This window comes from Lipophrys pholis (assembly GCF_963383615.2).
Source record: "Lipophrys pholis genome assembly, chromosome: 10".
NCBI classification, from domain to species: domain Eukaryota; kingdom Metazoa; phylum Chordata; class Actinopteri; order Blenniiformes; family Blenniidae; genus Lipophrys; species Lipophrys pholis.
This window is the reverse complement of record NC_137640.1, coordinates 28947091-28975085: the sequence shown is the minus strand read 5'-3', so window position 1 is coordinate 28975085 and position 27995 is coordinate 28947091. Positions and strand designations below refer to the sequence as shown.

General features: G+C 42.7%; 1 protein-coding gene across 1 annotated transcript; it reads left to right on the top strand.

The window, feature by feature from the left end:
- The first annotated feature begins 18 nt into the window (after positions 1-18).
- Positions 19-27958, top strand: reps2 (RALBP1 associated Eps domain containing 2). The gene is made up of 19 exons (XM_080472885.1): positions 19-2459; positions 11880-12003; positions 13118-13293; positions 13731-13839; positions 14859-14965; positions 15052-15193; positions 15277-15340; positions 15580-15748; positions 15864-15917; positions 16138-16216; positions 16445-16543; positions 16891-16939; positions 17041-17180; positions 17836-17897; positions 18007-18090; positions 21922-22008; positions 22091-22224; positions 23584-23689; positions 26796-27958. Exons 1-19 carry the CDS (start codon positions 2280-2282, stop codon positions 26862-26864), a joined length of 2034 nt encoding a protein of 677 aa, XP_080329011.1. The 5' UTR covers positions 19-2279; the 3' UTR covers positions 26865-27958.
- Positions 27959-27995: the final 37 nt, after the last annotated feature.

Below are 27995 nucleotides of genomic sequence, written 5' to 3'. Positions count from 1 at the left end.
AAAACATAGGTAGATGGTAAAACCATTTCTTATTTTATTCCAAGAGCTTTTGGTCAGTGTGACGGAGACAAATGACAATTCTGAAAGCTTTCAAGAGTACGACTGAAATCCATTAAGTGTAAGGCAGCTGCAGAAATTACTTGCCAGATTAGAATCAATAAACTAACACAGGAAAGTGTATACTTATTTTAAACAAAGACAACATACAATTAACATTATCCCAAAACATTAAAGTCCTCAGGGCCAGTAGTAGTTAACTCGCTGGCGTCTCGGTCAGAAGGTCATGGATTGAAGGACATGCCGGGCCTTTCTGTCAGCAGTCTGCATGTTCTACCAGTGTGTCCATGGGTTTCCTCCCACAGTCAGAAACATGCATGTAAGGTTAACTGGTGTGAATGTGAGCGTGTGTGCTTGTCTCTGTGTGTTTGTCCTGTGATGGACCGGTGACCTGTTCGGAGTGGACGCTGCACTCGCCCACAGTGAGCTGGCATCTGCTCCAGTGACCTGCTACCTTGAACAGAATAAAGCAGAACAGATGATGGATTAAAGTCCTCAGGAAGTCCAAAATGTCAAGAAAAGAAAAACAAGTCAAGAGAAAAAGAGGAAGGCCTCAGAGAAGATGAAGTGACGAAGGACATGGGGATGGTCGGTGCAGGAGGAAGGGAGACATGAAGTGATTGCGGTGGTGACCAGAGGTGACACAACAGGTTAGGGTGCCAAGCTGGGAAACGGCCCCAGGCAGGGCTGACATTGGGCCATACCATCGGCAGTATGAGGGGACTCCTGCAACATGTAGGTAATGACAGTCAATGACCCAACATGGAACCCACATTAACCTGCAGCAACTCATTGAGAGTGAAGTGCCACTATCCCGCAAATGCAGTGAGACCGTGGCAACTAAGAAAATGTGTTTCAATGAAAACTATTCATGCCACTTTGTGCCAGAGCCGCCAACCATCGCAAAAGTTTATTTCTCAATACATAACAACAGCTATCCTTGGTTAAATGGTAGGATACTTCTAAACCTGCAGTCTTTAGTCAGTTTCTTGTCAATGACAAGCTCAAACTGATTAAATTTACACAATGGCACAAATGACATCTCTTATACACCTTGAATCTGTCCTAAAAGTCACGTCCAAGAATACTTCTAAAGCATTTTGCTTGTTGTTCACAACAGGGGAAAATAATGTGACATGGATACGATTAATCCATCTTCTATACTTCTTAATCCTGTTCAGGGTCGTGAGGCGCTGGAGCCAATCCCAGGTTTACTGTGGGCAAAGGCAGGATACAGCTGGACAGGTCTTCAGACCATCCCAGGACAAACACACAGACAGACAACCACAGACTCTCACACTCACACCAGAGGTGTTTTAGAGTCACCAATTATCCTTATGCATGTCTTTGGACTGTGGGAAGAAACTGGAGTACCCATGAAACCCACGGCCACACAGGGAGAACATGCACACTCCACACAGAAAGGCCCGGATGGTTTTGAATTGGGACATTCTTGCTGTGAGGTGAGAGCGCTAACCACTGTGCCACCGTGCCACTCTGCAGCCCTACTGTTAGTCACTCATTTTAAATATACTGCAATGGGAGAGGGAACAAGAGAGAAGACAGAGCATTGAATATCCAAAAACAAACCATCTGTCATAAAGAGGGTTTAAAAATGAATTCAGTTTTTATTTGTGCACTTTAAGTTTGCTTTTGGGTTTGTTATTTACATTATGTGGTGAAACGTCATTGTTAAAATTCAACGCTGTGAGTTTGCATTATGTGGATTTAGAGAGGGCGATGCCCAGGGGGTCTCAGAAACGCCCCCTAGTGGAGACTACTGAATGGGTGAATGTGGTGCAATGACGTTCAGACTCTGTGACTGAGAACTCCTGTCCTTCTTTCATGTTTTCATTCACTTTTATATTAATTTAATCAAACATGCAATCGCTTAAATAGAAATTGTGGTAAAAACAACCAACAATTAATTTAGGAGAATATTGGCGGTGCATGGAAAGCTTATACGGCCCTCTTCCTGTGCGCTGTCGCCCCCTGGAGGCGCAGCGCGGTGGTGCTACAATCATCCACAATAGACGGTAGGAGTGGACGAGGCTGATCCGAGCAGCCGGTCCGTCCTCGGTCTCTCCAGGAGGGCTGCGACCGTCCACACCCCCTCCCTCTGCCGCTCCTCGCCGCCCTGACACGGGAGCCGGTGTCCGGATGTATTGATCCGTTTGGCTGCGGCGGGTCACGGGCGGACCCTCCATGCGTCAGTCCCGGGAATGGATCCGGAATCCGGTGCGGCGCCTGCGGGGAGTTTCATCCCGCTGAACGAGCAGGAGCAGCGGTACTACTCAGGTCTGCACGGGCTGTGCCAGGCTGACGCCCCGGGGAAACTGTCGTCCAGCAAAGTGGCGGAGCTGTTCAAGGCGTCTCAGCTTCCTCCTGAAGCCCTGCACAAAGTGAGTACCGCCGCCGCCGTGCGCGTGCTGCGTGCGTGTGCGCGCGCTCTGCGCCTGCTTGGTCATCACATGTGATGAAGTGTGAAGAAGAGCTGCTGCTCACTAACCTCAGTGTGATGATCCTCCTCTGGTCTCCTCGTCATGATGAGCCATGTTCTCATTGTGCCTCATTGATGCTGTGTGCGCGTGCGTGCGTGCGTGCGTGATCACACGCCTCTTGATTCCCCTGTCACACCGATCCTCCAGAAAGCTGCACATGTGACTGGATTCCTGCTCACTGCCTCAGTGCAGCGTGATAATCCTCAGGGAGGACAAAATGTGTGAGAGATTAATTTAAAGTTTGATTTTATTCAGTGTAAATTGTGATGATATTAATCACTATTATCTAGAAAAGTCTCACACCTAAGGTCTGACATTGTCAGCTGCTTATGACAGATTTTGCAATATCCTCCCCAGTCATTTGGTTATTTTAGCCTACAATTAAAATGTTTATTTTTAATGTTTGGTTCTTGTGCTTTTCCAGCCAATCCCACTATTGTCAGTCCAATCTACTACTTTTGCTAAAACATTTTACAATGAACCTTTTAAGAAATATTATCAGTTGAATATTAGATTAATAATCAATCAAATCTGTACTGTATCTTTGCTATAACTGTGTGATCAGAGGTTTCAAAGCTGCAGTCTCACTTAGTTTTTGTTGAAATGTGTAGTCTTTACCTTTTCTTCTTAAGTCCTTGTAATTTGTATTTCATCGTGTCAGTGATAAGGTGCAGTCTAAAGAAATGGTTGAGAATGATTTGTAAACCTTCAAATCTTCAGTTAAGAAACGTAAGAGTCTGCACGTATCTGAGTTTCCTAAACAAAGGATCAGACGTGTGTTGGCAAAGCTGATACTGACAAAATAGTTTGTCAAAGCAGGTCTTTAAACTGTGACATGCCGATAACATGCCTTGCAACCACCAATAGCGTAATAATAGCCAATAATGTCATGATATTTCATCCATCCTCATACTATTTTGCAAACAATCTGATAAGCTATTACATGACATTAGGCTTGTCCACCAGCATTTGGCTTCACTGTAATATTTTGGCACATTAGAGAGGAGTTCTGCTGCCTTCTGGGGGATTCCCAGAGGGGAATGGGTGGGAACCATTGTGTCAAACTCTCACTTTATTTTCTTAATAATGCCAAAATGAAAGCTCAGGTTGTTGAAACCTTTGGGTGTAATTGCATTAGAAGGAAATCTGAAGCTTCACAAACATTAATCTAAAGCTTGTTTAAAGCAAGTCTCCTGTTAGACGAACTTATAATCTTAAAGCAGCGAGGTGGGCAAAGTCCAGATGGATTTATTGACTCTGCTCATGTGATTTTATCTGGACTCAGTGGAGATCAATGGCTCCCTGAGCAGACTGGGAAATCTGTCTGAAATGCAGCATTTGAAGATTTGTCAAAATCATGAAGTCTGCTTCAAAAAAAAAAAGAAAAGATTTCACGCTAACAAGTACGATCCCAGAGTCCCAGTTCTCCGCATGGAACAAATTAATATCTAGGTTTATTTGGACAGGCGCTAAACCAAGGATAAACCTCAAAACACTCCAGTTAGATAAAGAACGAGGAGGTCTCGCCCTGCCTGACTTAAAACAGTACTACTATGCAGCTCAACTGCAATACAGTGTTTACTGGTGTTCTCCTGAATATCAAGCAAAGTGGAAACATGTTGAATTCAATATAGATAAAGTGCCACCGTCTGCAGAATTAGGGGGGAAAGAAATGAAGGATCATAAGGAAGATAATACAAGCTTGAGTAACACTTTGAAAATATGGTCTGAGATTAAGAAAAAGAAAATGGAAGGAGGTAGTAAACTATTAATATGGCCCCCTCAAACACCTGCTTTGGTCCCAGTGTGTCCGATGAGACGTTTTCCAGGTGGACAGAGCAGAATAGCAGCAATACGTAAACCTGCTAAAGGAAAAACCTTTAAATCCTTTGAAAAACTCAAACAAGAATTCAAGTTAAAAAACAAAGAGCAGTACTGGTATTTACAGTGACGGAACTTTTATCAAAAGGAAGTGAAAAGGCTTTTATCAGAGGAGATGAAGTTGATATTATTTGTGACAGAGTTCCTTCAAAGATCGTAACAAAACTATATCGCTATCTTTAAGAATGTAATGGAAGAACCTCGTCACAATGTCTGACGGTGGCTGGCGCTCCATGTGCAACTCAACAAACTTCTACGTGCTCGAGAAGAAGAAAAAACTTAATACGCCTTTTTATAACCCCACACATAAAGACTAAACTATTTAAATGACAACAGGATTGTTGGACAGGGTGTGGACAGGGTGTGGACATGTGGACGCCAGTCACTCCCACATCTTTAGGTCGTGTGTAAAGATCCAGTCGTACTGGAACGATGTCATTCAGATAATGGAGGAAATCTTAAACGTAAAACTACCCAGGGACCCACGGATTGTATATCTGGGATTAATACCTGGTGAAATACTTGAAAAGAAAGACACTTACCTCTTTAAAATATTGACCATTGCTGTGAAACAGAACCTGGCTGAAAACCTCCACAATGGACGTTGTGGAGCAAATCTATACAATGGAAAGATTGACTTTTCTCTTGAGAGACAGAGGGGGAGATTTGGAACAGAAATGGACTGAATTCAAGGTCAAATCCTGACTACAACGGACTATTCAAAAAAACATGGAAAACCTCCCCCGTTTTATTATTATTTTAGTTTGAAATAGTTTTTGCTGTAAGTTGGCGTTATCGCTATTATTGTTTGTAACTAAAATCTGAAAATGGTAAAATAAAAAGTTATGGAAAAGAAAATGAGTTAACGATGTTAACGATGTTAACTCATGTTGTAGGTATCATGCAGGCGTGTTTGAGAACTAAATCAATAACAATGGTGATGCTGTTGAAGCGTCTTTCAATGGTTCCAACACGTCACTTTCTGCTGACTCATCACAGGAACATAAATATGTTTGTGCAGTTCAGATGAACTGCTGCCACAGTTCACCCTCCGTCCCAAGGGGGCCGACTCCCGGCGATGGCGGTCTATTGTGTGTCTGTGTGGGTGTCAGGAAGCTTGGCAGTGAGCCCCGCTTCCTTCCTGTCCGCCTGGACCGCCGCCGCCGCCACGCGGGGGTGATTGACACTGGGCTCTCTGAGCTGCTTTCTGGGCTGCAGGATGCCTGCAGGATCACTCCCACCGTCCGCTGTTGACTCGTGGGTCATCGTGTCACACAGTGTCGGAGAGTTTGCTTCCCCTCGGCTGCGTGATGAGTTCGGTGTCTTGTGATCATTTGGGCTCTTCAGTTTTCACAATAATGAAGCTGATATTTGTCCAAACGGTGTATATTGTCTGCAGTGTGCTGACTGATGATCTTTTGGAACAACCCGTGTTCACAACAGACGAGCAGAAAAGCACATGTACCTCCTGCTGGAGTGAAACCAGTTGTTTCCCCCATAACGTGGACGTCCACAGACTTTAGGTCCTGTTGTTATTGACGTAACGGTCCATCATGGGGACGGACATCAGCCAGAGAAACCTTGGTGGAAGCACATAGTGAGGACAAGTCCTCTGATGCTTTCCCTGTTGTGTTGACCAAGTTCCTCCCTGTATTAGTAAATACACACAGTATTTGTCTAAATATTTGCGTTTTGCTGACAGGTTGAAGTTAAAGCCACAGGAATGTGTTTGTGCTCGGAGGTATGTTCAGGCACCTGTGCTGCAGGGTTGTGTTGACTGGTGTGGCTGCCAAACCGGTCTGGGAGCAAGCGCAGCATGTCGGTCCTCATGTCTTCGCTTATGCTGTCACGTCCTGCCAACCAGTGTTGCTCACCATAAATTAATCCTTCAGTGAGAGTTGTAAACTCAAATGACTCTTGGTACAAATGTTTTCAATGTGTTATCAAACAAATATACGTAATTTCACAGACTTTCTCTGGAGCATTTCTATTAACTGGCAGTGTGCTGTAATTCACATATAAGAGTTCTAAAAAGGTATATGCAAAGTGAAATAATGCCAATTGAGAAGCAGCCTGGCAAAAAAACAAAAAGAAAACCCACGAGGGAACCAGTGTTTCAAAGTACTTGACAGGAAACCCAAATGCATTGTGAAGGAAGTTAAACGTGTTGATAATAACAAACTTAAAGCAAACCAAGAGAACTCAAAATACAAAAACTATCAGAGGAACCTTAAAGCACTGCAGGGAACCCCAAAAGCTTTGCAGGAGAACTCAATGGCTTTGTGAGGGAACCTAAAAGCTTCTTTTGGAGAGGCACAAGTCAGTCCCAAGCAGGGGTGTCAAAGGTCTGGAAAATTCATCAAGTAAATTGTAAAAAAAAAAAAAAGAAAAACAACTTTGATTTTTATATATATATATATATATTAGTGCTGTCAAGCAATTAAAACAATTAACTAATTAATTGCAAAATTTTCTGGAATTTCAATTAATCGCTTTGTTTTTCGACTGAAGCTTGTAAAGGATATTTATTCAGGGAAAACCACGGAATTAATGTCGACTCAACACACAGAGACTATATTTAAATTCAAAGACTGTCTTTATGACGTCCTTTTAGCTTTGCATGAAATCGTTTCTCTCTGAGATCAGCAAATTAATAAAAACATAAATTAATTAATAAACATCTAACATAAGTCTGGGTTTTGTTGGAGTGCAGATCACCACTTTGAGACTTTGAATATTTGTAGAAACAAACTTATTACATGAACTAAGTGGCAATAATGAGAGAGAGAGAGAGAGAGAGAGAGAGAGAGAGAGAGAGAGAGAGAGAGAGAGAGAGAGAGAGAGAGAGAGAGAGAGAGAGAGAGAGAGAGAGAGAGAGAGAGAGAGAGAGAGAGAGAGAGAGAATAAATTAATAATATTTTACCTGCAGTATTTTGGTGGCTCCTGGTCAGCCAACATGGCAACCTGCTGTAGAATTACTTCTGTGGTCGTTAAATTCGGCTTTTCAAAGTAAAACTAATGACTTTCACTTTCTCAATCAGCCGTCAGGAAACTTTTAAAGTGAAACTTTCTGCCTTAATATTATTCCACTCAGTATTGTGCTGCTCTGTAGTCATGGTGCTGCACCCAGAGACGCTGCACATGCTGCTGCTCTGGTAAAGGAGTAAAAAAAAAAAAAACGGAAGTAAACAAAACTTTATTAATTCCATAAACGAATTAAATGTTTCAAATCAATTTAAATTTTGTTATTTTTGACATGCACTGTCTGTTTTGGCTTTCTGTTGTTGTGTTGTGGCCTTTGCGGTTGCATTGTGCTGTTGGCCCTTCTGGGCCACCGTAGATTGTAGTAATCGTTTCTATCAGGTCTACTTTGCTCCTCAACAAATACAAAAGTTAGAAGTTTGTATTTCAAGTTTTTTTCCGGCTCTATTTAACCAGTCTGACCTCCTCCAGATGATGGTCTGTATGTGACCCCTGACCTGAAATGTGTTGGACACCCCTCGGTCAAAGGAACCCAACAACATTGTGAGATACACTCCAAAAGGATTGTGAGAGAACAAATTAGTATTACCAAGGAACCGAAACATATTGGGAGGTAACCATAAACCTTGCACATTGTGTTTCTGGTGAACCCAAAAGTATTAAGAGGGAACTTGAAACAGTGATTTACTGCAACGAGCCAGTGAAGCCACCGAAAAGTATTGTGAGGAAACTCAAAAATCATAAAAAGCCATTGTGAGGGAATGTTTTTTCAGTTGGGAGCTCAGCAAAATATGATTTATTCATATGAAGAAGGTCCAGTGAAGGCATTATATGTTCTGAAATGTTGCTGGCATCTTTCCATCATCCCAAAATACATCTCACCCTCGGGCCATAGATCTGAGCAGTCAGTCTGGTTCCTCCAGGCCTCCCCTGTTGTTCCAGAAATAATCTCATTATCAGTCTCTGTCTCTCTGTTGACCTCAGTGGCGCAGGCCAGGCCAGCACAGCACACCTGTAGGGTATTGCACAAAACCAGGATAAGGGATTAAGCCTGGAAATGTTTGTTATCCTAGATAAACTTAGCCTCAAGACACGAAGTAGGCCAAGTTTATCTTGAGAAGTAACCATGGTGACTTATTGTCTGCAGCTCGCCTGCGCCAAGACCAGGATGACTTCCAGGATAAGGTCAAGCCTGTGCTGGATCTGCTGTCAGGACTGTGAGAAATGAGTGTGTTTTACACAATTCATGTTACATCATCTAGATATTATAACTTTAGTCATTTCATTTGCTGGTTGACTTTTAGTTTTAGTGTTATTTATTATCAACGTTTATATATAAAGACCAAAAGCACATCTAAAAAGACAATATTTGGGCAATAAAAGTAAGAAGTCAGACGGTTTATTTGGACTGATTTCCTTATTAATACAACACCAAAACTGAAAGGTTCAAAAAGAGACAAAAGACAATCTGACCTCACTGAAATAGGTACAATACAATACAATACAGATATTTAAAAGAAATCCTACACGATGATGAAAGAGGAGAAAAAAGGAAAAATAATGATATATCACCACTTAAATATTTGTTCTCCAATGGAACTGAGAAGATCATTTAGTTTTAACTGTCTTTTAAAAGTACACAAATCCTGCCCCGTCTCTTTCTGCAGATGTTTTGTGTCCAGGATTCTGATGGTTTGTGAATTCTGTAGAAGAAATACCAATTAGCCCAACAGGATTCCTCCATCATAGATTTACTTCAGCATATACTTCACAAGTTTACCATCTTCCTTTCTCTAGGCCCTGCAATACATTTTTTACTTTCAATTTATATATTTTCTGGACTAGATAAGCAGCATATATCCACACATTTCACATGATACCTCAGACAGTGTCTCCTCATCTGCAGAGGTTCCTCCCCCTGCATATTCATACATGAATCAAGAGAACTCATATTGACTTTTGAAAGGACGTGGCGAGTCTGTAATTGCAATCAAATGTACAATACTAACTGGATCGTCTTCTGGTGGCTCCAAAAGAACAACTCTGTCCCCAGACACTGCAAGCAAACTCAAAGTCAGACAGTAGAATAGTGTGGAGTGTGTTTAATCAGTAGTGGAAGTGCAATGTAGGCTGGCATGTACCTTTAAGAAGCTGCAACTGTCAGCAGCAAGGACCGAGTACACACTGTACCTCCCTGGATCCCCTCCGTCACTGTACCTCCCTGGATCCCCTCCGTCACTGTACCTCCCTGGATCCCCTCCATCACTGTACCTCCCTGGATCTCCTCCGTCACTGTACCTCCCTGGATCTCCTCCGTCACTGTATCTCCCGGATCTCCTCCGTCACTGTACCTCCCTGGATCCCCTCCGTCACTGTATCTCCCGGATCCCCTCCGTCACTGTACCTCCCTGGATATCCTCCGTCACTGTACCTCCCTGGATCCCCTCCGTCAATGTACCTCCCTGGATCCCCTCCGTCACTGTACCTCCCCGGATCCCCTCCGTCACTGTACCTCCCTGGATCTCCTCCGTCACTGTACCTCCGGTCTGCTATTGTCCGCCAGGCTTTTCCTCTCCTTTTTAGCGGCACTTGTGTTTCCTTTTTTGCATATACTGGCTTTTAGTTCTTCATATTGTTGAAGAAGCAGCTCTTAAATGAAGACGCGTGTCCGTTATCCATTGTTCCGCCGAGATTCTGTGATTGATTTTGTGGACTTCTGTGACTGATCACAAACATCCACACCTGACTTGACTAAGCTGCGTCTCTTCATCCTTTCTCGGCAAACATACAACCAATCAATTCAAGAAAGCGCCGACCAGGCTTAGTCAAGCCCCTCTCATTTATCCTGGATGTCTTTATCCTGTTTTTGAGCAATACCCCTCTGACCTCCACTGTCTGCCGGCTCAGCCTCTCACGGGACTCTGCTTGTTTTGGATGTCCTGTTCCTGTGAACGTTGTCTAATGAATACAACGCAGGTCAAGCAGAAATAATGTCTCATAAAGTAACATGAGCCACATATGCACTCAACCAGACCCTCCAACTCATTAGACAATGGGCATTAACAGTACCCTGGTCAGCCGAACCTCACAAACACATACCAGCAAATGATGGACTTTACTGTGAAATACAACGAGTTCATGCAGGTTTTCACTCTCAATCAGATTGTTCATGCAGTATTTAACTGTGAACTACATAACTGAAGACCTCTGGATTTCAAATGTTTATGGAAAAACCTTAAGCATTCGATTACTGCTGCTAATCCCTGGTTTACACAAGGTGACCAAGGTCACCTTTTCAATACTGGAAATACTTGTTTGCAAGTAAAAATACTGTGATACTGTGAGTCATTGTTATTGTGATTAAAGTCTACATTGTGAACAGATTATGAGTCCGTGGGATTTGCTTTTTTATGTTACATTTAATATGTGGCATTTTCTGAATTGAGGCTTTAAATTCCCCTCGGGGCACAGAAGTATTAGTAAAGTATTAGTTCAGAAAATTTGCTCCAGATCTGTGGCATTGCATCAGTGTTTTCAGAAATCCAGTGTCACACCAACTTGAACAGGACGTGAAGCGTCTGAGCCGCTCATCACTGAGTGATCACTGCCGTGTCCACTCTCAGCAGGCCGCCGGCTGTTTGCACAGCCTTTGTCTCAGTCCAGTGTCCAACTGCACAACCATTGTCTGCCATTGTTAGCAGGACGTGTCACATGGCAGCAGCTGTAATTGACGCGCTCAAAGATGTTTAAGAGTTTTCTATTTAGGTTTACGTTGTCGTGAAACAACTTGTTGGCTTGTGGATCACTTGGTCAGTGCTGCGTGTTTGAACGTGGTCGGCCAAATGCCAGCAAAACCCCCATGACAAAAAAACATAATGTAGTTTATTTCATTGGTATATTTAGGATAACCCTTCAGTCCTGATCAAACAGCAAGTGTTAAAAAAGTGTTTAAAATTTGGTTAAAAATAGTTTTCCTTTCATAAAGCTGCCGTGTCCTGTCAGAAGACTTCCTCCAGGCTCTATGTTTTGGGGGTTTCTTTTCTAGATTGATCCATGTAATCCTAATCTTCTTTGCTGCTCCTAAATCAGTTATTGTACCTCTAATCAAAAGTGCACAGGATAAACAGATTGCACTGCACTGCTTGTCCCGTACGTACAGTTTCTTCAAGCCGTATTCTGTCACAACCTGGATTTTGCACCACAAATAATGTTGATAAGAGTGTAAATATAATAATCACATGCTTCAGATTATTCTGATGCTGCTGAGATTATTGGAGCAAAAACACTGCCAGCATCATGAAACAGAAGGCGTATCAGAAGTGTAATTGTAAAAAGTGTTAGATCACTCTGTCAGAGATTCTTCTGTGTGTGTATTCAGATAACCTTGTTGAAATATAATTCATAACTACAAGTACACGCTAAATGTGAACATGTTTCTACTCTGTCGGTCTCCCTCAGGTGACGGAGGTCTGTGGAGCGAAGCGGCTGGGATACTTTGGTACTCCTCAGTTCTACGTGGCCCTGAAGCTGCTTGCAGCCGCCCAGTCTGGCCTGCCGGTTCGCCTGGAGAGTGTGACAGCCAGTAAGTCTGCCGCTGCTCAAAGAGGAGGCGTCTTATGAGAGCAACAGGGGATCAGGAGATTATCTTAACATGGTTGGATTTGGTCTAATCTGGATGAACGAGAAGTCGTGTGGAAAGGGCTAAGTGGGTTTACCCTTATTTACAAGAGCGCACAATCAGGAGCACCCTGATCAAAAGGAAAATCTGTTTTCTCCACAGCACCACATAGCTACATGGATTATGAGAAGTGTGTTCACATGTTCACGTTCACTGTTGGGAGTAGTTCACATCATGAGAAAAACAAAAATCTGTGAAGATGCTTGTTCTGATTTGAGTCCTCAGTCCAATTCTACCTTGTTCAAACAGCATCAATAGTTAGTTATTTTTTATTTGTTACCTTTACCAACGAGGTTGGCCGAGAAGGTTATGTGTTCATTTGCATGTATTTATTTATTGGTTTGTATGTATGCATGTATTTCACCATTTTTTTCGCAAAAACTACTCACCCGAATTGGATGAAACTTCCTGGGAGGATTTGTCGTATCGAAGGACCAACCGATTAGATTTTGTTAACGACTCACAGTTCACAAATAAATCCCCAAAAACTGTGAAATGAGGAAAACATGTCCGATTCATCTCCTTTCATCTCGTCACACTAAATTTCCTTAGACATTTTCTCGTAACAACAGTAGTAATACATCTCCCAGAAAGCCTTGCAGCCTCTCCATAACCTGGTAACCAGCCGTTTCCATAGCGACAAGTCACATTTCACACGGTTTCACATTCGGTACCTGATCTACCAAGTTAGCATCGATATGAGCTAACGGCTATCATGCTGCCCATGCTAAGTCGGTTCCACAAATTTAAGGTGGCGTTGGCAAAGGTCTGCACTCTACCGAGTGTAGTTCTAGTTAATTATATGTCTTTGAGTCAGTCTGGTAAACATAATGGTTGCCTCCCATAATACAGACATGTTTGCTGGGTTGGTTTTGAACTGAATGTCGGGGTGTATGCATGTCTTCTGGCTCCTCCAGGGTGTAGTCAGCTCCCGGTGCCTGATCTCCTGGATATATATGTGGATGGACAGATTGGTGGGTTTGTTGCAGGATGTCTAATCATCTTGGTCTCCCTGTAGATCTACCTCTTCCCAGATTTGTTGAGCTGAAGAATGAAGCAGAGTTGCGATACTCAACCATTCCACCAGGCGTGGACGCTCAGGGGCCCCAGGCTGGGTCTGCGTCAGGCTCTGTGTCCTGGACTCCAGCCGACAGGTGCAGCTTCAAACACCTGGAGGCCAACGCAGATAAGAAGGTAAAACCTCCAGGAATCATTCAGGGCTCATTAAAAATGGCAACTCCGAAGCTACGTATACAAATTTTACATCGTATATCCTGGTGTCAACGTGTATTCCAACTTCCAAATGAAGCCTGAGCGATAACATTTGTCCCTGTCATATTTCTGTAACATTCCTTTGCAGATGGTAGATTGCTCTGACTGCTTAGTCAGAGCAATCTACCCTCGGGGTTCCAGGCCACGCTAAATCCGAAGATGCTCAGTGGCCCTGCATTGTCTAGCTTGGGCTCCATGCCATCAGATTTCACTGTAAAAATATTCAGACTTTTTCACATGAACAGGATGTTTACAAAACTTGCTAACATGACATTCGCCTAAAGTCTTGTACCGACTGTTAACGACTGACTTCCCAGTGTGAAATGCTGATTATATTCCTATGAATCCTCTGCTGGAAGGAGCCTTGGTCCCCACCACGGTCACCATGTAGTTCACCACCTCGCTCCCCGCTGGCCTACCGCAGCTACCCCTACACCAAGCAGAGGAACGGCCTCGATTCACAGATCGGTAAGATCTGACATGTAACAATACTATGACAGGAGGGGATGTCCTGTTCCAGATTCACAGTATTCCCTCCTTCTATTATATATTAAAATGGAGTTAACTTTAAGCCCAGAGGCTTTAACTTTGGTAAAAACATATTAAATCTTTAGGTAAAACCTACAGTTGCACCTGATTCACTATACAGGGATGGAAAAAAGTTTTCAGCAGTTTTACCTGCACATGCTGATCAGGATGCTGAAGAAACTCTTGGATGCCCTCTGTACGATCTCGGTTTGTTTTCCACGCTGTTTGGTTCGTCTGTCTTTCTGTGGAGTTTATCCAACTGCTGAAGGACTCCTGCACTTCCTGGCTGACAGTCTGTATCTTCAGGCGTTTGGTTTCCTTGCTTCAGTCTTTTTTTGTCTCAGTAGAACTTTGTGATGTTCTGGCTTTATGTAGACATGAAACACGGCAACAAAGATTGTGTCTTTTAATAAATAGCTCCACCTTCATTAGTGGATATTTGGAGCTAAAATGAGCCAATACTCAACATTTTTTAAGTATTTTTATGGAACCAATCAATTTAAAGTTTTTAATTGCTTTTTCAGGATTTGTTTAGTATTTTGGCAGTGACTGTACTACAAGACATTGCGCTGGAAGACCTAAGAGGGATCCTCAATGGAATATTTCACAAATACATGGGGTGTCCGAAAACTTTTTTCCACCAGTGTAGATTAACATGTTGTGCATTTATCACTTTCAATATTACGTTCAGTTCTAGTATATTTCAATCAATACATAATCTCCATGTTTTTTAACATGAGTTCCTCAGAATATAGAAGGAAAGATCCTGACCGGGAACCTCCACGACATGAAAACTGTTCAAGCACATTGGAAAGTAAATGATAAAAGAATGTACCCAGTTACTTCATCTCTGAACCCATTTCTGTCGCTCCTCTGTTAGTCCTTCAGTTCCCATTTTATAGAGCAACAGGAATTTCTCTGACTTCACCCAGATGTTTTTTTTCTTTTCTGTCCTTCAGCGTATGAAAACATCCATTCTTCACGACCAGCCGTTCAGCTGCAGCAGCAATCCTCGCCCAGCAGATATGGGACCAAATCCACTGTCGAGCATCCGGCTGTGGCTCGGGTATATTCATGATCTCTTTATCCGTCACTAACCCCGCAGTGAAGTTTTTATTTAAGGTGCGTCTTATTTTCTGCTTCTACGCTCAGGCTCCATCAGTTGAGAGGTTGGATCAGCAGGGCACAGCAGACTACGGTGACGACGACCCCTGGAGGATCACAGAGGAACAGCGAGAGTATTACACCAACCAGTTCAAGACCCTGCAGCCTGATTTGGAGGCTCTGATCCTGGGTAACGACCCCCTGCTGACTGCACCAATGTAGACACCAAGAATCACACTCTAACTCTGCTTTACCATTATGTGCTCTTCCCAGGCGCTGTAGCAAAGAACTTTTTCACTAAGTCCAAGCTTCCCATACCAGAGCTTTCCCACATTTGGTAAGTAGCTGACTGGCTGGGTTTCTGTCCTTGTTCAGGGGTCAGCTGGGTGTTTCTCAGCCCAGTGCCTCGACATGCCCGCTGAGGCAGACAGAGGCCCCGTTTTATAAACCGGCACCCCAGACTATTCTTCATCCTTAACAGAAAAGGCTTCTTTTAGAATCAAGACAATATTGCAGGAACTATCTGGGATTGCAGCGTGGCCCTCACATTTTACAGCTGTTTTGCTCTATTTTTAGGGAGTTGAGTGACGTGGATAGAGATGGCGCTCTCACCTTCTCTGAGTTCTGTACAGCATTTCATTTGATTGTGGCTCGGAAGAATGGCTACCCTCTTCCAGAAAGCCTTCCTCCTACCCTGCGTCCCGGGTTCATGCAGCATGAGGAGGACATACCCGACACTCCTGAAGTGAGTCAGGCATGACGACCTTTCCCGTTGTTTCTTTCTTTAGTCTTTAAAATGAAGCAACCCGATATAGTACGTCATTTTTACTTTTTGTTTGTTGTTTTTGTTTTTCTGGCAGAGTGTGGAGCCTTTAATAGTCTTTGAGGACGCACAGCCCAGGCCCAGTCAGATGGTGAGACAAACCTGCTTCGAAGCAGTGATCCAATATAAATCCTGTAGGGGGCAGCAACAAGCTGAGCATGAGACAGACCAACTGAGTTCAATTGTAGTGTCATAGTGTCTCATCACCATGCTGAATTTTATCGTGCGAGCACTTCACTTCCTTAAATGCATGACACACTTTACATTTTGTCAGTTTATGTAGGAAGTGATTGAGTGTTGTGTTTCTGCAGGATCGAAACGTCCTGGAGCGACTCCAGCCAGGCCTGGCCACAATAACACAAGAGTTGAAAGAAGAAACCAGTAAACAAGGTAAAAGATTTTATTCAAAGCAATGTGGCCAGTTAATTCAAACTATTGTTATGTGATAAGGCCTGAAGACATGTCACCTCTTCTGATTGAATCGGGTATTCTTCCAGAATAACCATTGACTTGCAAAATATTTACCCATTTTTTTCATCATCACATTATAAATTTATTGAAATTCACTGTACACAGTTATACAGCAATAAGCTGAAATAAATTCCACCTTTCTTTCAGAGTTCTTTGTCACAGCGTCTACTGATTCCAGTGTGAGAAAGGTGAAGCCGTCAAAAGAGAAGCTCCCTTTCCAGCTTGGTGCTTTTTCTGAGAGGCCAGGTGAGGCTCATACACGTGTTGATATGGAGAAAAACCACTGAGTGCTCTGTTGCAGGTTGAGATGTGGACCATAAACAGTGAAATAAATTTAGAAATACTCTGGAGACTGGCTGGGTTGAGGATTGTTCCTTTCTTGTTTTCTTTGGTAAAAATGACAGTTCAGTTAAAATCTATTATTGTACCACAGATAAACATCTAGTGTCTGTAAACGTGGTAGGTTTGATGATGTGAATATTACATGAGGCTGCAGTTACAGTTTGTGGCTGAAGGGAAGTAGCTGCTTCTCATTTACAACAGTTCAAACACAATTAAAAGCTTAACGTTCATTTGGTTACCCTTCCTGGCAGAACCCCCCCAAGATCTGGACCCACAGATGAGGACCAAGACCCGGCCGAGGTGAAGAAGCGACCACTCCAGCACAGGAGAATATGAAATGTTCTACTATTCAGTGCTGCTCAGTAACTATCATTCTCTTTGTGGTGTGACGTCATACTCAGGTCCTACTCCAGCACTTCTATTGAAGATGCGATGAAGAAGGCAGAAGAGCCCCCCACCCCTCCACCCCGACCACAGAAAACCCACTCCAGGGCCTCCTCGCTGGACCTCAACAAGCTCTTCCAGCAGGGGACGGCCCCGGGTACGACTTGTTTACTTTCCCCTGCTGCTCCCAGGACGCTGGTTTTACATCACTGAAGCGGGGTTTGTGCACGGCCGCAGGCTACGGCACATTTTGTAACAAAGGTGTGCGGTTCTGTTTGTGACAGGTCTCCTTTCAGAGGCCACAAAAGCAGGACTATAGATGGGAGGGATTTATTGCGCAGGTTCCCATGAGTGCAGTATGGGTTAAAGACGCACTACAGGGGACAGACTAGAAGAAAACAAGTCTGTGATAGAGAAAGAAAAGCTATCCTGTACTTATATTTTCAGTAGCAGCTTGTGTACATAGGCTGACTATGATGAACCAATCAGGTTTGTGGAAACTACATAACCTAACAGAGTTTCCAATGCCTCCTATCTCTTGAGTGTTTCTCATAATGTACAAGATCTCTGATGTATGTCCAATACTGGACGAGAACGTCTGAAACCTTCATGTTGTTAGGTGATAGAGATGCTATAGATATATAGATGTGCTTTTTTTTTTAAGTTGATTACTTTGCTCTATCGGTCCATTTGTTATTTTGTCAACTGAAATGTTTAAACACTTGGATCAGTGCAACGTGAAGCAGACACATGGAGATTAGAGTGTAACCGCTCCACTGAGAGCAAATAGTTGATCTGTTCTTGGATTGCAGGGATAAAGGGTGGATGGTTACTGCCTCCTCCAGCGCTCCCACCTCGACCGTCAACCTCACAAGTAAGTCCAGTTTTCCAGGCCAGCTCCTCTGAGCTCCAACTGGAAATGATGCCCATGGAGGTTGAACCAGAGATCTTGTTAGTCAGTTTCTTGCGTCTCTCCTGTTAAGGTTTCCCATTTTGCCAGTGAGAAAACTCCCCAGAACAAAGTGCAGCAGCCAAACTTTGCAGACTTCAGCCACTTCCGAGAAGAGGTGAGTGTGACGCTGCCTCCCGACGCTCCTGCGTCACTGCTGGGGTTTTAAAATGTGCCAAGTGTCGCTCCAAAACCTACTCGGGCAGACTCCTTTATTCAGCCTTTTCCTCAATACACTTTTCCATCTGGTGTGTTGCACTATAAATGTGTCACCAAGGTCATGTTCACTAAATATACGCGTCTCTATTTTCATGCCACAAAGGTTATGACAGCAGCATACATCAAAGTCTGCGCTACTCGGGCCTGCAAGTAAATAAAGACATCGGGGCTTTATTTATGATATGAGGCGTCGTGTATCTATAGTCTTACCCCTGGTAGCTCCATCAGGAAGGCTGGTGTCTTGTTACTTCACACGATACTACACTCCATGTCAGCAGTCGGTACACATCAGGAATCAGAACGTTCTCATGAAATAAGGAAATAAAGGAAGGACCTTTATATTCTGCATCATAAACTTGTGAAGGAGGATTTCTTTGACAAGTCATACGTCCATGTTGCCCTGTTGAACTGAAAATCTTTCTCAAGTACGTAATCTTTTCAACACATGTCCATCATATTGGGAGCTAGGCTACTGATTTTCATTTCCAGGTTTTGTTTTCCACAAAATGTAAGGAAATTGAGAAAAGCGTTCAGCAAACGATCCAACAAAAGAATGAAATGACGCTTGTCAAGTTAATACTGTTACATGGCTTTCTTTACACTTTACGGAAACATGGAATACTGCTGTTTCGGCAGATGTGTTATGTCTCACAATCTACGGAGGCAAGGCCAGTGGAGCCAAGTTATACAGTTTGTACTACAGTGCATTATTTTAAGAAATACTATTTTTCGTATAGAAGCCGAACAACTGGTGTGCAGAATGAGATTAGATCGGCATGAATGATGACAGAAGAAAATAGTGGATACCGTTGCCCTGTCACTTCTCAACAGAGTTTTAAAGTGGAGTTTGCTTGTTCTCACTGATGTTGTGTATTTATGCAGGTCATGCTTGTAAAGCGACCGGTTAATCTGAATATGCTGTAGGACTGAATGTCTTCGCCGTGTGCTGGACTAAAAAGACGGAGCCATGAAACGGCTTAATGTCACTGTTTGATTTATTTTAAGGTTTTAAAAAGGAGCTTGAAGATCTGTTCACTACGTACTTTACTTTATCCATTAAAGCTCATGTGAAACTTTTTATTTTGGTTCTTTGTGTATTTTCACATATGTCCAGAAGAAGCTCTTCCTTTTACTCTCCTGTGGTCGAGAACCTTTAACATTTCTCCTTTTCCCTCCGGGCAGCAGAATCTGGGAAGCAAAGACAAGCTCCATATTAGGAAGTGTCCTCACTTGGTTTAATGGGTTTCAGAGTTTAGATCGGAGCGCCTCGACCTGCAGGACGTTTACTGAACTAAACTTGATTAGTGTTGTGCAGTAAATGGCTGCGGTGCTAATTAGTGTGTTTTTCAGCGTGTGTGTTTGTTTGAATCAGTCGTATATCCCACAGGCACTGTCAAGTAAATGTGCAGATGGTAAAATATAGTTTTAATTTCACTCATTTCCAGTAAATACAGTTTTTCAAAGGGTTTGTATTTACACAGCTTTGTACAGTATTTCTTTGTGTTTGTGGGACTGAATCATTATCGAGGCTTTTTTTTCTGAACCCCTCTGGCTTTTTTTTTTTTTTTTTTTTTTTACCAATTCTGTGGTAGTTGAGGTAAAATACCAACAAAGTTAAGCCACTCTAGAATTTATGCAAACACCCCTCTCTACGCCAGTGGTGTTTGTGGCTGCCATTTTAGTTTTAGTAATTTTCATTTAACCACTGGATTAAAAAATGACACATATTCTGAAATATTAATTTATCAACTATATTCTGTAATGTGCCCCGAAAGGCATTTTAGGGGCACATTCATGGCATATTGAGGCAAGTGAAGACGTACACGTAGATTGAAATCTGTAAATTAATCAACAGATATTTCGACTAAAACTTTTTACAGTTTCTCTGTACAGGCTAGGAACTTGAATGTGACATTGATAAACCAGATAAAACCTTTGCTCCTTCCTTCTCTGTCCTCCACACCGGCTCTTGGAGGTTTTCATGCACAGAGGCTGCGGAAAGTTGAAGCAAAATGAAGAAAAGCCCACGTTAAATAGGATGATAGGATAAATTCTTCATGTTCGGATAGTGACGGAGTCACCCTGCACTAATGTTTAAAGTTGATAGACAACATATTTTATTTTCAAATAAGAATTTAAGATGTTTGACTGAATACCCACCTTGGATATATATTTTGGATATATTGATTTGTATATGCTCATATGTGAATATCTATATTCTGAAGTGTATTAAGTACATTATTATATCTATTGCAATATAATAGTAACTTTATTCATATATATTCTGCAGTGTAATATAGTAAGTACATTATTACATATATTTTAATAGAAAAGTAAATATATTTTTACATATTTTTTAATATATGAAAGCAACAAATCTTTTTGTATTTTTCACAATATTGTAGAATATTAATACAATACATAATTCCATATATTTACAACAGATTTATTTTCGATGCAGGCTTGTTTTTTTGTTTGTTTTTTTATGATTCAGAATCAGGTTGTAATACCAAGACAGACATCAGCTTTATTCAATCTTTTCAATTAACCAATAAATCAGAATAGTAAATATTTCAATATACTGAAATTTAATATATTTTCTTTGCATAAGGGTGGCACGATTGCGAAGAAGATTTCCTGTTTCCCACCTGCCTTTCTTTGTGGAGTTTGTTGCTTTTTAATATTCTTGTTTTCAACACACCACTATGAATTAGAACAGTGGTTTTTGTCACCAGGACTTTCACTGCTTCACCTCAAACATAATAGAACTATAAACATGCTCAGTTAATCAAGCGGGTTACCTTCCCATCCAATCAGAACTTCAGTCTCATTTTCTGGTTGCCTATGTGTTGAACTATCTTCGCTCAACATGGTGAAATATGTCTTTTGTCTGTATTTCATGTGTTCACGATCACATGGTGTATATTTTGGACCCTCGGTTGCAGTGTTGAATGAAAGCAGCCAAACGACTTCCACTCCTCACAAAGCGAGAGTAGTGGCACTCTCTTAGTGAGATCCGCCTTCACGTCGCCGGAGGGAAGAAAAAAACCAAAACCCTGCCATGACCTCCAGCTGATGTGACCACACGTGCTGCTCTTGGGGATCGTGTGTTTTATTGCCACTGCAGCAAACCGCTGCAGCGCCTCCAAATGTTTCCATGCTGCGGTCGTGTTTCACGTCCAACGCAGCGAAGACTTCTGGGGCCATTTACTCCTGAGTTGGTTGCAGTTCTCAGCTAAATGCACTTTTAGGCTGCTTGGGTGCAATTTACTGCAGGAGCCTGTTTAATCAATCAGAAAAGCTCAGGAATTCCACCACAATGGAGACGGCAGCCTGCAGAAACTCGTGGATCAAATTCTCTAAATCTAACGTCAACAGATGGGAAACAACGCGCAGCAGAAGCTGTTCTAAAGGTGCAGCCTACTAGAAACTACACTCTGCTTTTAGAGCAGCGTACGGCTCGGTACTGCTCTGAATCCATATCAACGCAAATGTAATTGAGTGATCCTCACATGTTTCGGCTCTTCGCCTCTGCTGAAAGAAAGCAGGCGGTGCGCCTAACCGTCACACCCCGCAGAGAATGATGGCTGAGCTGTTGCAAGGAGATGCAATGAAAACACGTTAATGCTTCACGTCTGCCTTTTATCAGGAGCATTTGAGGGAAAGGTGCTGATTTATGCATCGACTGGTTAGATGTTTGTTTGAATGAAGTTGTGCCTTTGTGTCGCAGGAGGAGAGCGCCATGAAACCTGAAGAGCAGGGGCCACGCTCCAGATTTGGACAAAGTACTGAAGACTTGACAAACCTTTCTAAACAGGTCGGAGCTGTCCAGGGAAATCTGTGCCAGTGTGCCGTGAGCGTGTCTCCGTCTCTGTTGCTGATTGTGATTTACTCCCCAGGACGTTACCGGCACTTCTCATGGCCTGGCGCCACAGAAACCAGTTCGCAGGAAATACCACCCAGAGAGCCAGAACCTGGAGAGCGTTCCACCGTCAGCCACACAGTTCCCCCTCCCCGCCAAAGCCTCTCAAAAGTCAGTCACACAATCTTCTCCTCACACGTTTCCTTTCAATCAAACTGATTGATGATCAATGTCCATGAGCAGGAGGCACCAGCGTAATACGTTCAACTGTCAGCTTATTAGTGTTATGGCCAAAACAAGAAGCTTCAGACCACCTGAACGTCCTGCCAAGCAGATCAGTGATCAACAGTGAGCGAGGGAAAAAACAGAGTCAGACACATGGTATGAGGACATGAAACCCACAAGTTTTATCACATGAGTATTTCTATTATAGTTGGCAAGAGAGAAGTACGTTGTTTTATAAACAACTCAGGCGTTAGCAGGGTTTTGTTGTTGATCGCAATGTCAATAAGTAACAAGCTATTTGGAAACAAATAAAAACATCAGTGATATTACATGACCACCACTGAGCCTCCGACGTGGAACGGGATTTTAGCAGATCTATGATACTGAGAAAAGACTTTGCTCGATGTGACACCGCAAACATATAAATAAACAGTTCTTAAGATTTTGTCTGAACAGTTTGCTGGAATCTGGTTAAACTTCTAATCCACATTTGACGTGCTGATTGTGTTAGTATCCTGTTAGAAGCCTTTATCTTCTCATTTAGAAAATCTTTCCACACGTTCATTAGCATTTTAATGTCAGTGTTGATCACAACAATCTTTACAGCCCAGTATTTTAGTTCTTACTTTACTTCTCGAAGGTTTTGCTCTAGTTAGCTTAGTTTTCTGTGTTTCAGTTGATAATAAAAGTATTGGAAAGAGTTTTTGGCAGCTGGTGGTGATCAATATAAAGTTTGCAGAAGAGCAACAAAAAAAACGAGTACTAATGATTGATGATGTCGCTTTTACTCACAAACCCCATAAGGAGAATAGTCTGTTTTAAAAAAAAACAACAACTTGGTGTGTTGCCCTCTAGTGGCCACACCAGTAAAAACCTCTCAAAAGTATTTTAATCTAAAGTGATCGTAAAACTCACGAAAGCCAGTGGGACAGGGGGAATTCACCAGGCATTCAGGCACACTTTAACTCACTATAATGACTCTAGCATGTGTGCTTCTGTCTCCTCATTGACCAGACAGCTCATTGAAACTGTCAGTGCCCGAGAACGTGACCATCAATAACCCTGGAGACTCACAGCAATGGGCGGGTTGATTAATGTAAAGCCTCAGTGGCTCAGTCCTCTGACTGCGTCTGATGTCCACTGTCAGAGTTTATTCACTTTATTCCCTTCATAAACTGGCATTTGTTGAGATTGAAAGAAACAAAGACTATTTGTATACTTTTAAATTTCTGATGTTGTCATGCTGTTTTATCGGCATTGAATTTGAGTTTAAAAGCTGATAAAAATCAAATGACTCTCTCTTAGGCTGTTGTCCAAACAGAAGAGGGAGATCCAGATGGCGATCCGTAAGAACAAGGAAACCAACGCAGTGCTGACACGCCTCAATAGTGAACTCCAACAGCAACTTAAGGTCCGTCTACTTTCCATTCCTTTGAGCCCAACACAGTTCGCAGGCACCATGGGTGCTTTATTGAGAGAGTGCGTGTCCATTTGTGTGAGCTTTCTGACATTCCCTGCCCTCCGCCTCCTGCGGCACACTGTGAAATGGGATAAGCAGCCCTGCTGCTCAGAGAAAGCACCACTGAAGAGTTCACACACTCGACACACACAGATCGCATGCACAATTTCAAATCTGACAGTTCAATCAAACAAACATAATCCATCCTCTACGTTTCGACTGCAGCACTGAGAGTGTGGTGATGTCCGTGTGAACTGTTGAAAAAATTCTCGACTGTGTGTCAAAAGTTGAATTCTGCTCATTTGCAACTGACAGCAAATTCTCCCACCGGCTGACGTGGTGAAAAGGCCCAAGCTGGACGGACCGCTCCCCCTGCACCATCACACACAGCCGAACTAATGGCAAAGACTCCACTGTTTGCATTGGGGATCTGCCTGTGGCACGCACACACACACACACACACACACACACACACACACACACACACACACACACACACACACACACACACACACACACACACACACACACACACACACACACACGCACACACATTTTGAGCACATGCTGCATGCCTGTCATTCTCCTGGTAAACGATCCCGGAGTGAAACCTTCACGCTCACATGCAGTGGCTTTTGTAGGAGGAACACAACCGAGGCTAAAGGAGAAAAAGGAGAAAATAGCTGGTAACAAACGACCGTTCCTGATTATGATGCAAACAGACCGATTTCTCGGTACTTAAGGTTTTGTAATCCAATCATCACTCGGCAGGATTTTCTGTTTGCTGTTCTAATTCTGCTTCGTCGTCAAAGCATCTGTGGAATTCTGCAGAGAAAGGCACATGTGCTTTTATATAGATCCCAGCCTTGTTGAAATGCCAAACTACCACTGGCATTCACAACTGTCTTTTTGGAAATAGAGATCGGGCTGGTCAGGCATCCAACTACCACCGGGGCTGTGGCGACTGAAAAGAGACAGTCGGAATGGAACAATTTTATTTTTTTTTCTTTTGAAATACCACAGAAACTGAAAATCCTCCATGAAGAGGAGAAAGAGCTCCAGTTGCTCACAAGTTAATAGTATCAGCCCATATACATTGCATTAAGTTGGGATGTTTGTGGATCAATGGTGGCCTCTGGTCAATGTGACTAATAGTAACACTGCCAGCAGTTTGCATATCGTTTTAATTTCTGCTACACCATCTTGTTGAGCTAAGGAATGAAGGACGGTGGCAGACACTCTCCTCATGTCCGTGTAGATCATCAGCCTCACAACGTCCAGTCGTAGACCAGACGGCTGCACTTTCCTGCCCCATGAGCTTCACCAGATATTTGATGACGGCTGAGTGGGCTCGGTTGCTGTTCAGCACTTTATCATGAATCCTGAACCCAAAGTGCCTTGCTCATGCACCGACCAAGAGTCTCACACCCACAGCCTTTGTAAGGCCCGTGACCACAATGTTATTGTTTTGGCTAAATCTTATTCTCTTTTTCTTCTGATAATCCGTTCCACTGGAGGAGACAAAGTGAACATGATGTCAGGCGTCATAGCGACTGATTGATTTGAATAAGTTGAGTCTCAATCATCAGAACCGTCACTCCCCAGGGCCGTGGTTACTAAACAATCCTCAAATTTGGGAGGCTTTTGAATTTGTTGCACTTTGATATCTAAACTCTTCTCAGGATTTTCACCTGCGTATTTTGGGTTCACTTCAGAGGATGAATCTGTTCACTCCTCATCGTTGTTGCCAAAGCAAACAGGCGGTGGATTTGAGTCTGCTGCTGCACTAACCAGGCGGAGTTCATACCCTGGGGGGCAGGTTATTATCACCACTTCCCGCTGTGCTGAGCTCTGCACTTTCTTCTGGGTAGTGACAAGGTCAGGGGGCCGTATTCCAAGTATTAATGCCGGGTGTGCTGCAGCCGTAGCTTGCCTGTTGGTTTTTAAAGAAGCTTCCTGAGTCTTCAGTGGCACAAACCATTTAATCACAACAGAATCTCGTCAGTCATGATCAACACAGTCGGGGACTCTGCAGGTTTGCTGCAGTCATGAACTACCACAAGATGCCATGGACGTCGAAGATTGTAGATTATGAATGCACAAAACGCTTGTCCAAACTATTGTCAGTTTGAATGCTTCGGTTTGCCACTTATTTAAATCTATGGAATCTATATTGATAAAAGATAAAGTTTCCTCAGTGTAAACGTGAAGTAAAAAGATAATGTTCAGTGACTGCTGCTAAAACTCATTGAAAGTTTCCTTCTATCCAACAAACTTTTGAACATTCATTATGAAAACTGCAGTTTGCTCTAGTTCATCAATCTTGAAATAAAATTTGAAATGTTAGTATTGTGACACCGGTATGATCCAGAACATCTTGCACTTGAAAATAGCATTATCATAATCAACGTTTGCAGCAATGACAAATGACTTGATGTTATGAAGTACCATCAGACTAGAACGACTGACTAATGTAACTGAGAGAAATACTGGCTGCTCACTATGTGATGCTGATCACTGAATTGTTTAACATATTGAGTCATGTTCAAACCACATGTGATGGCAAAACATAGTTTTATCACTGTTTTTAAAATTCCAGTACACATGTAAATGTAAATTATAAAGGAAGTGGAGTTTTGTGGGTGATAAATCCTTTCGATTACAGCCATGGGATGTTAGCAGACAGGTAATGTGGGAATGTCTAGGAGCTTAGGTGAAGCTGTCCTGAAGCGGTGGGAAAACCTGGAATGGAATAGTGGGATTACAGTAGAAGCTACTACATGCAGCACATACGTATTCACGTCATTCTTAAAATGAGTCCAGTTTCTGAATGAATTCCCTTTGCAGCTTTTGGTCTTCTGTTTTTTATCCTCACTCAGTTCCCGGCTGAATCTTGCTGCACCATACGTCTCGGCAGTTTTACCATATTTTCAACAATCTCATCACCCTGGCAGACCAAACAAACACTGTGGTTGTCGCCCGAGGGGAATGGCGTTCAGACCATAGTGCTCAAAGGTCAAGTTTTTTTTGTGTTTTTGTGTTTTTTTCCCGGCTGCAGGTGGTTCACCAGGAGAGGGTCACCTTGGAGTCCCAGCTGGAGCTCCAGCGGCCTCTGGCCTCGACATGACTGAGCCTGAAGCACGGCTCGCGGGGTCGTGTTACCAGGCCGTCGCCGGATTACATCTGTTTCTCTGTTAAACATGAACGTTGGTTCAGGATAATGAATGTTGTAGTCTTTTTGTCATGAAAACCGAATAAATGTTAAAGGGCTGCTGATGAAAGTGCATTGTCTCCCCAACAAACTGGGACGTTCCTCTTTTCCTTATGACCGTGTTTTGTAGGAATAAACCCTGCTTTTTATTTTATTGCTGTACAATGTGCACGCGTAAACTATCAGGTTTCTCATGCTTATTTTTCCCCTTCGATTCACTGTTGGTTTCTTCTAAATTTCCTATTGTTTACAGTACATGTAAAGGACGCGGTGCCATGCCTCAGATAAGCATTTATCTTCTGTGGTGATGTGGAAAACTGGAATCCTCTCAAATTCTTGTGTATCATACCAGTATTGGTCTAAAGCAATTGATGGTGCTAAATGTGACCTTTTCCATCTTATATTTTTTGCACATAAAGGAAAACAAAAATGAATGAAGATGCCCATTTACAAGGTTGTCCTTGATGTCTGTAACAGGCTTGTTCAAGAGATCTGATTTAGCATTTAGAGCCTGAGCATGAAGCGTGTGAAGAAAGCTTGTAGGAGTGGCTCGTGTGCTCAATGGAATGCTGATGAATGTTCCGTTTTAACACTGGATTTGTATGAAATATGTATGTTTCTCTTGAAATGCCTTTCTTATTTAAGCATCCCCAAGTTAAAAGAAGACAAAAACTCCAAAAAAACTAACTTGTGTTAATGTCAGTAAAAACAAGAAATGAGCACAATATTCCTCCCATGTCTGCAGGATATATTTCAGAACAGCAAAGTCCAATGAAGCACATGTCATTTCGATTTTACCCACGCAGAGATTCACTGCTGCTTCAGCTTTAGACCCATTTTCAGTAGGTGATGAGTGATGGTGAGACGGATGGTCAGGATATATGATGGCATGCTTGAATCTGCATGTTTACTGAAATGAGGTGAGCACTGGACTGTACATGAAATTGTGCACAACTGAGGACGGGGCTGAGGAGAGGGAGCAAACTAATCAATAAATGTATCTATTTTTTATGTTGTGGGATTAATTTATTGCCGCCATTGTGAAAT

Coding starts and splice junctions, on each gene's coding strand:
- reps2 (XM_080472885.1), top strand. CDS start 2,280: ATGGATCCGGAATCCGGTGCGGCGCCTGCGGGGAGTTTCATCCCGCTG. Junction 2,460..11,879: donor CTCCTGAAGCCCTGCACAAA/GTGAGTACCGCC, acceptor GGTCTCCCTCAG/GTGACGGAGGTCTGTGGAGC. Junction 13,294..13,730: donor AGGCCAACGCAGATAAGAAG/GTAAAACCTCCA, acceptor CTCTGCTGGAAG/GAGCCTTGGTCCCCACCACG.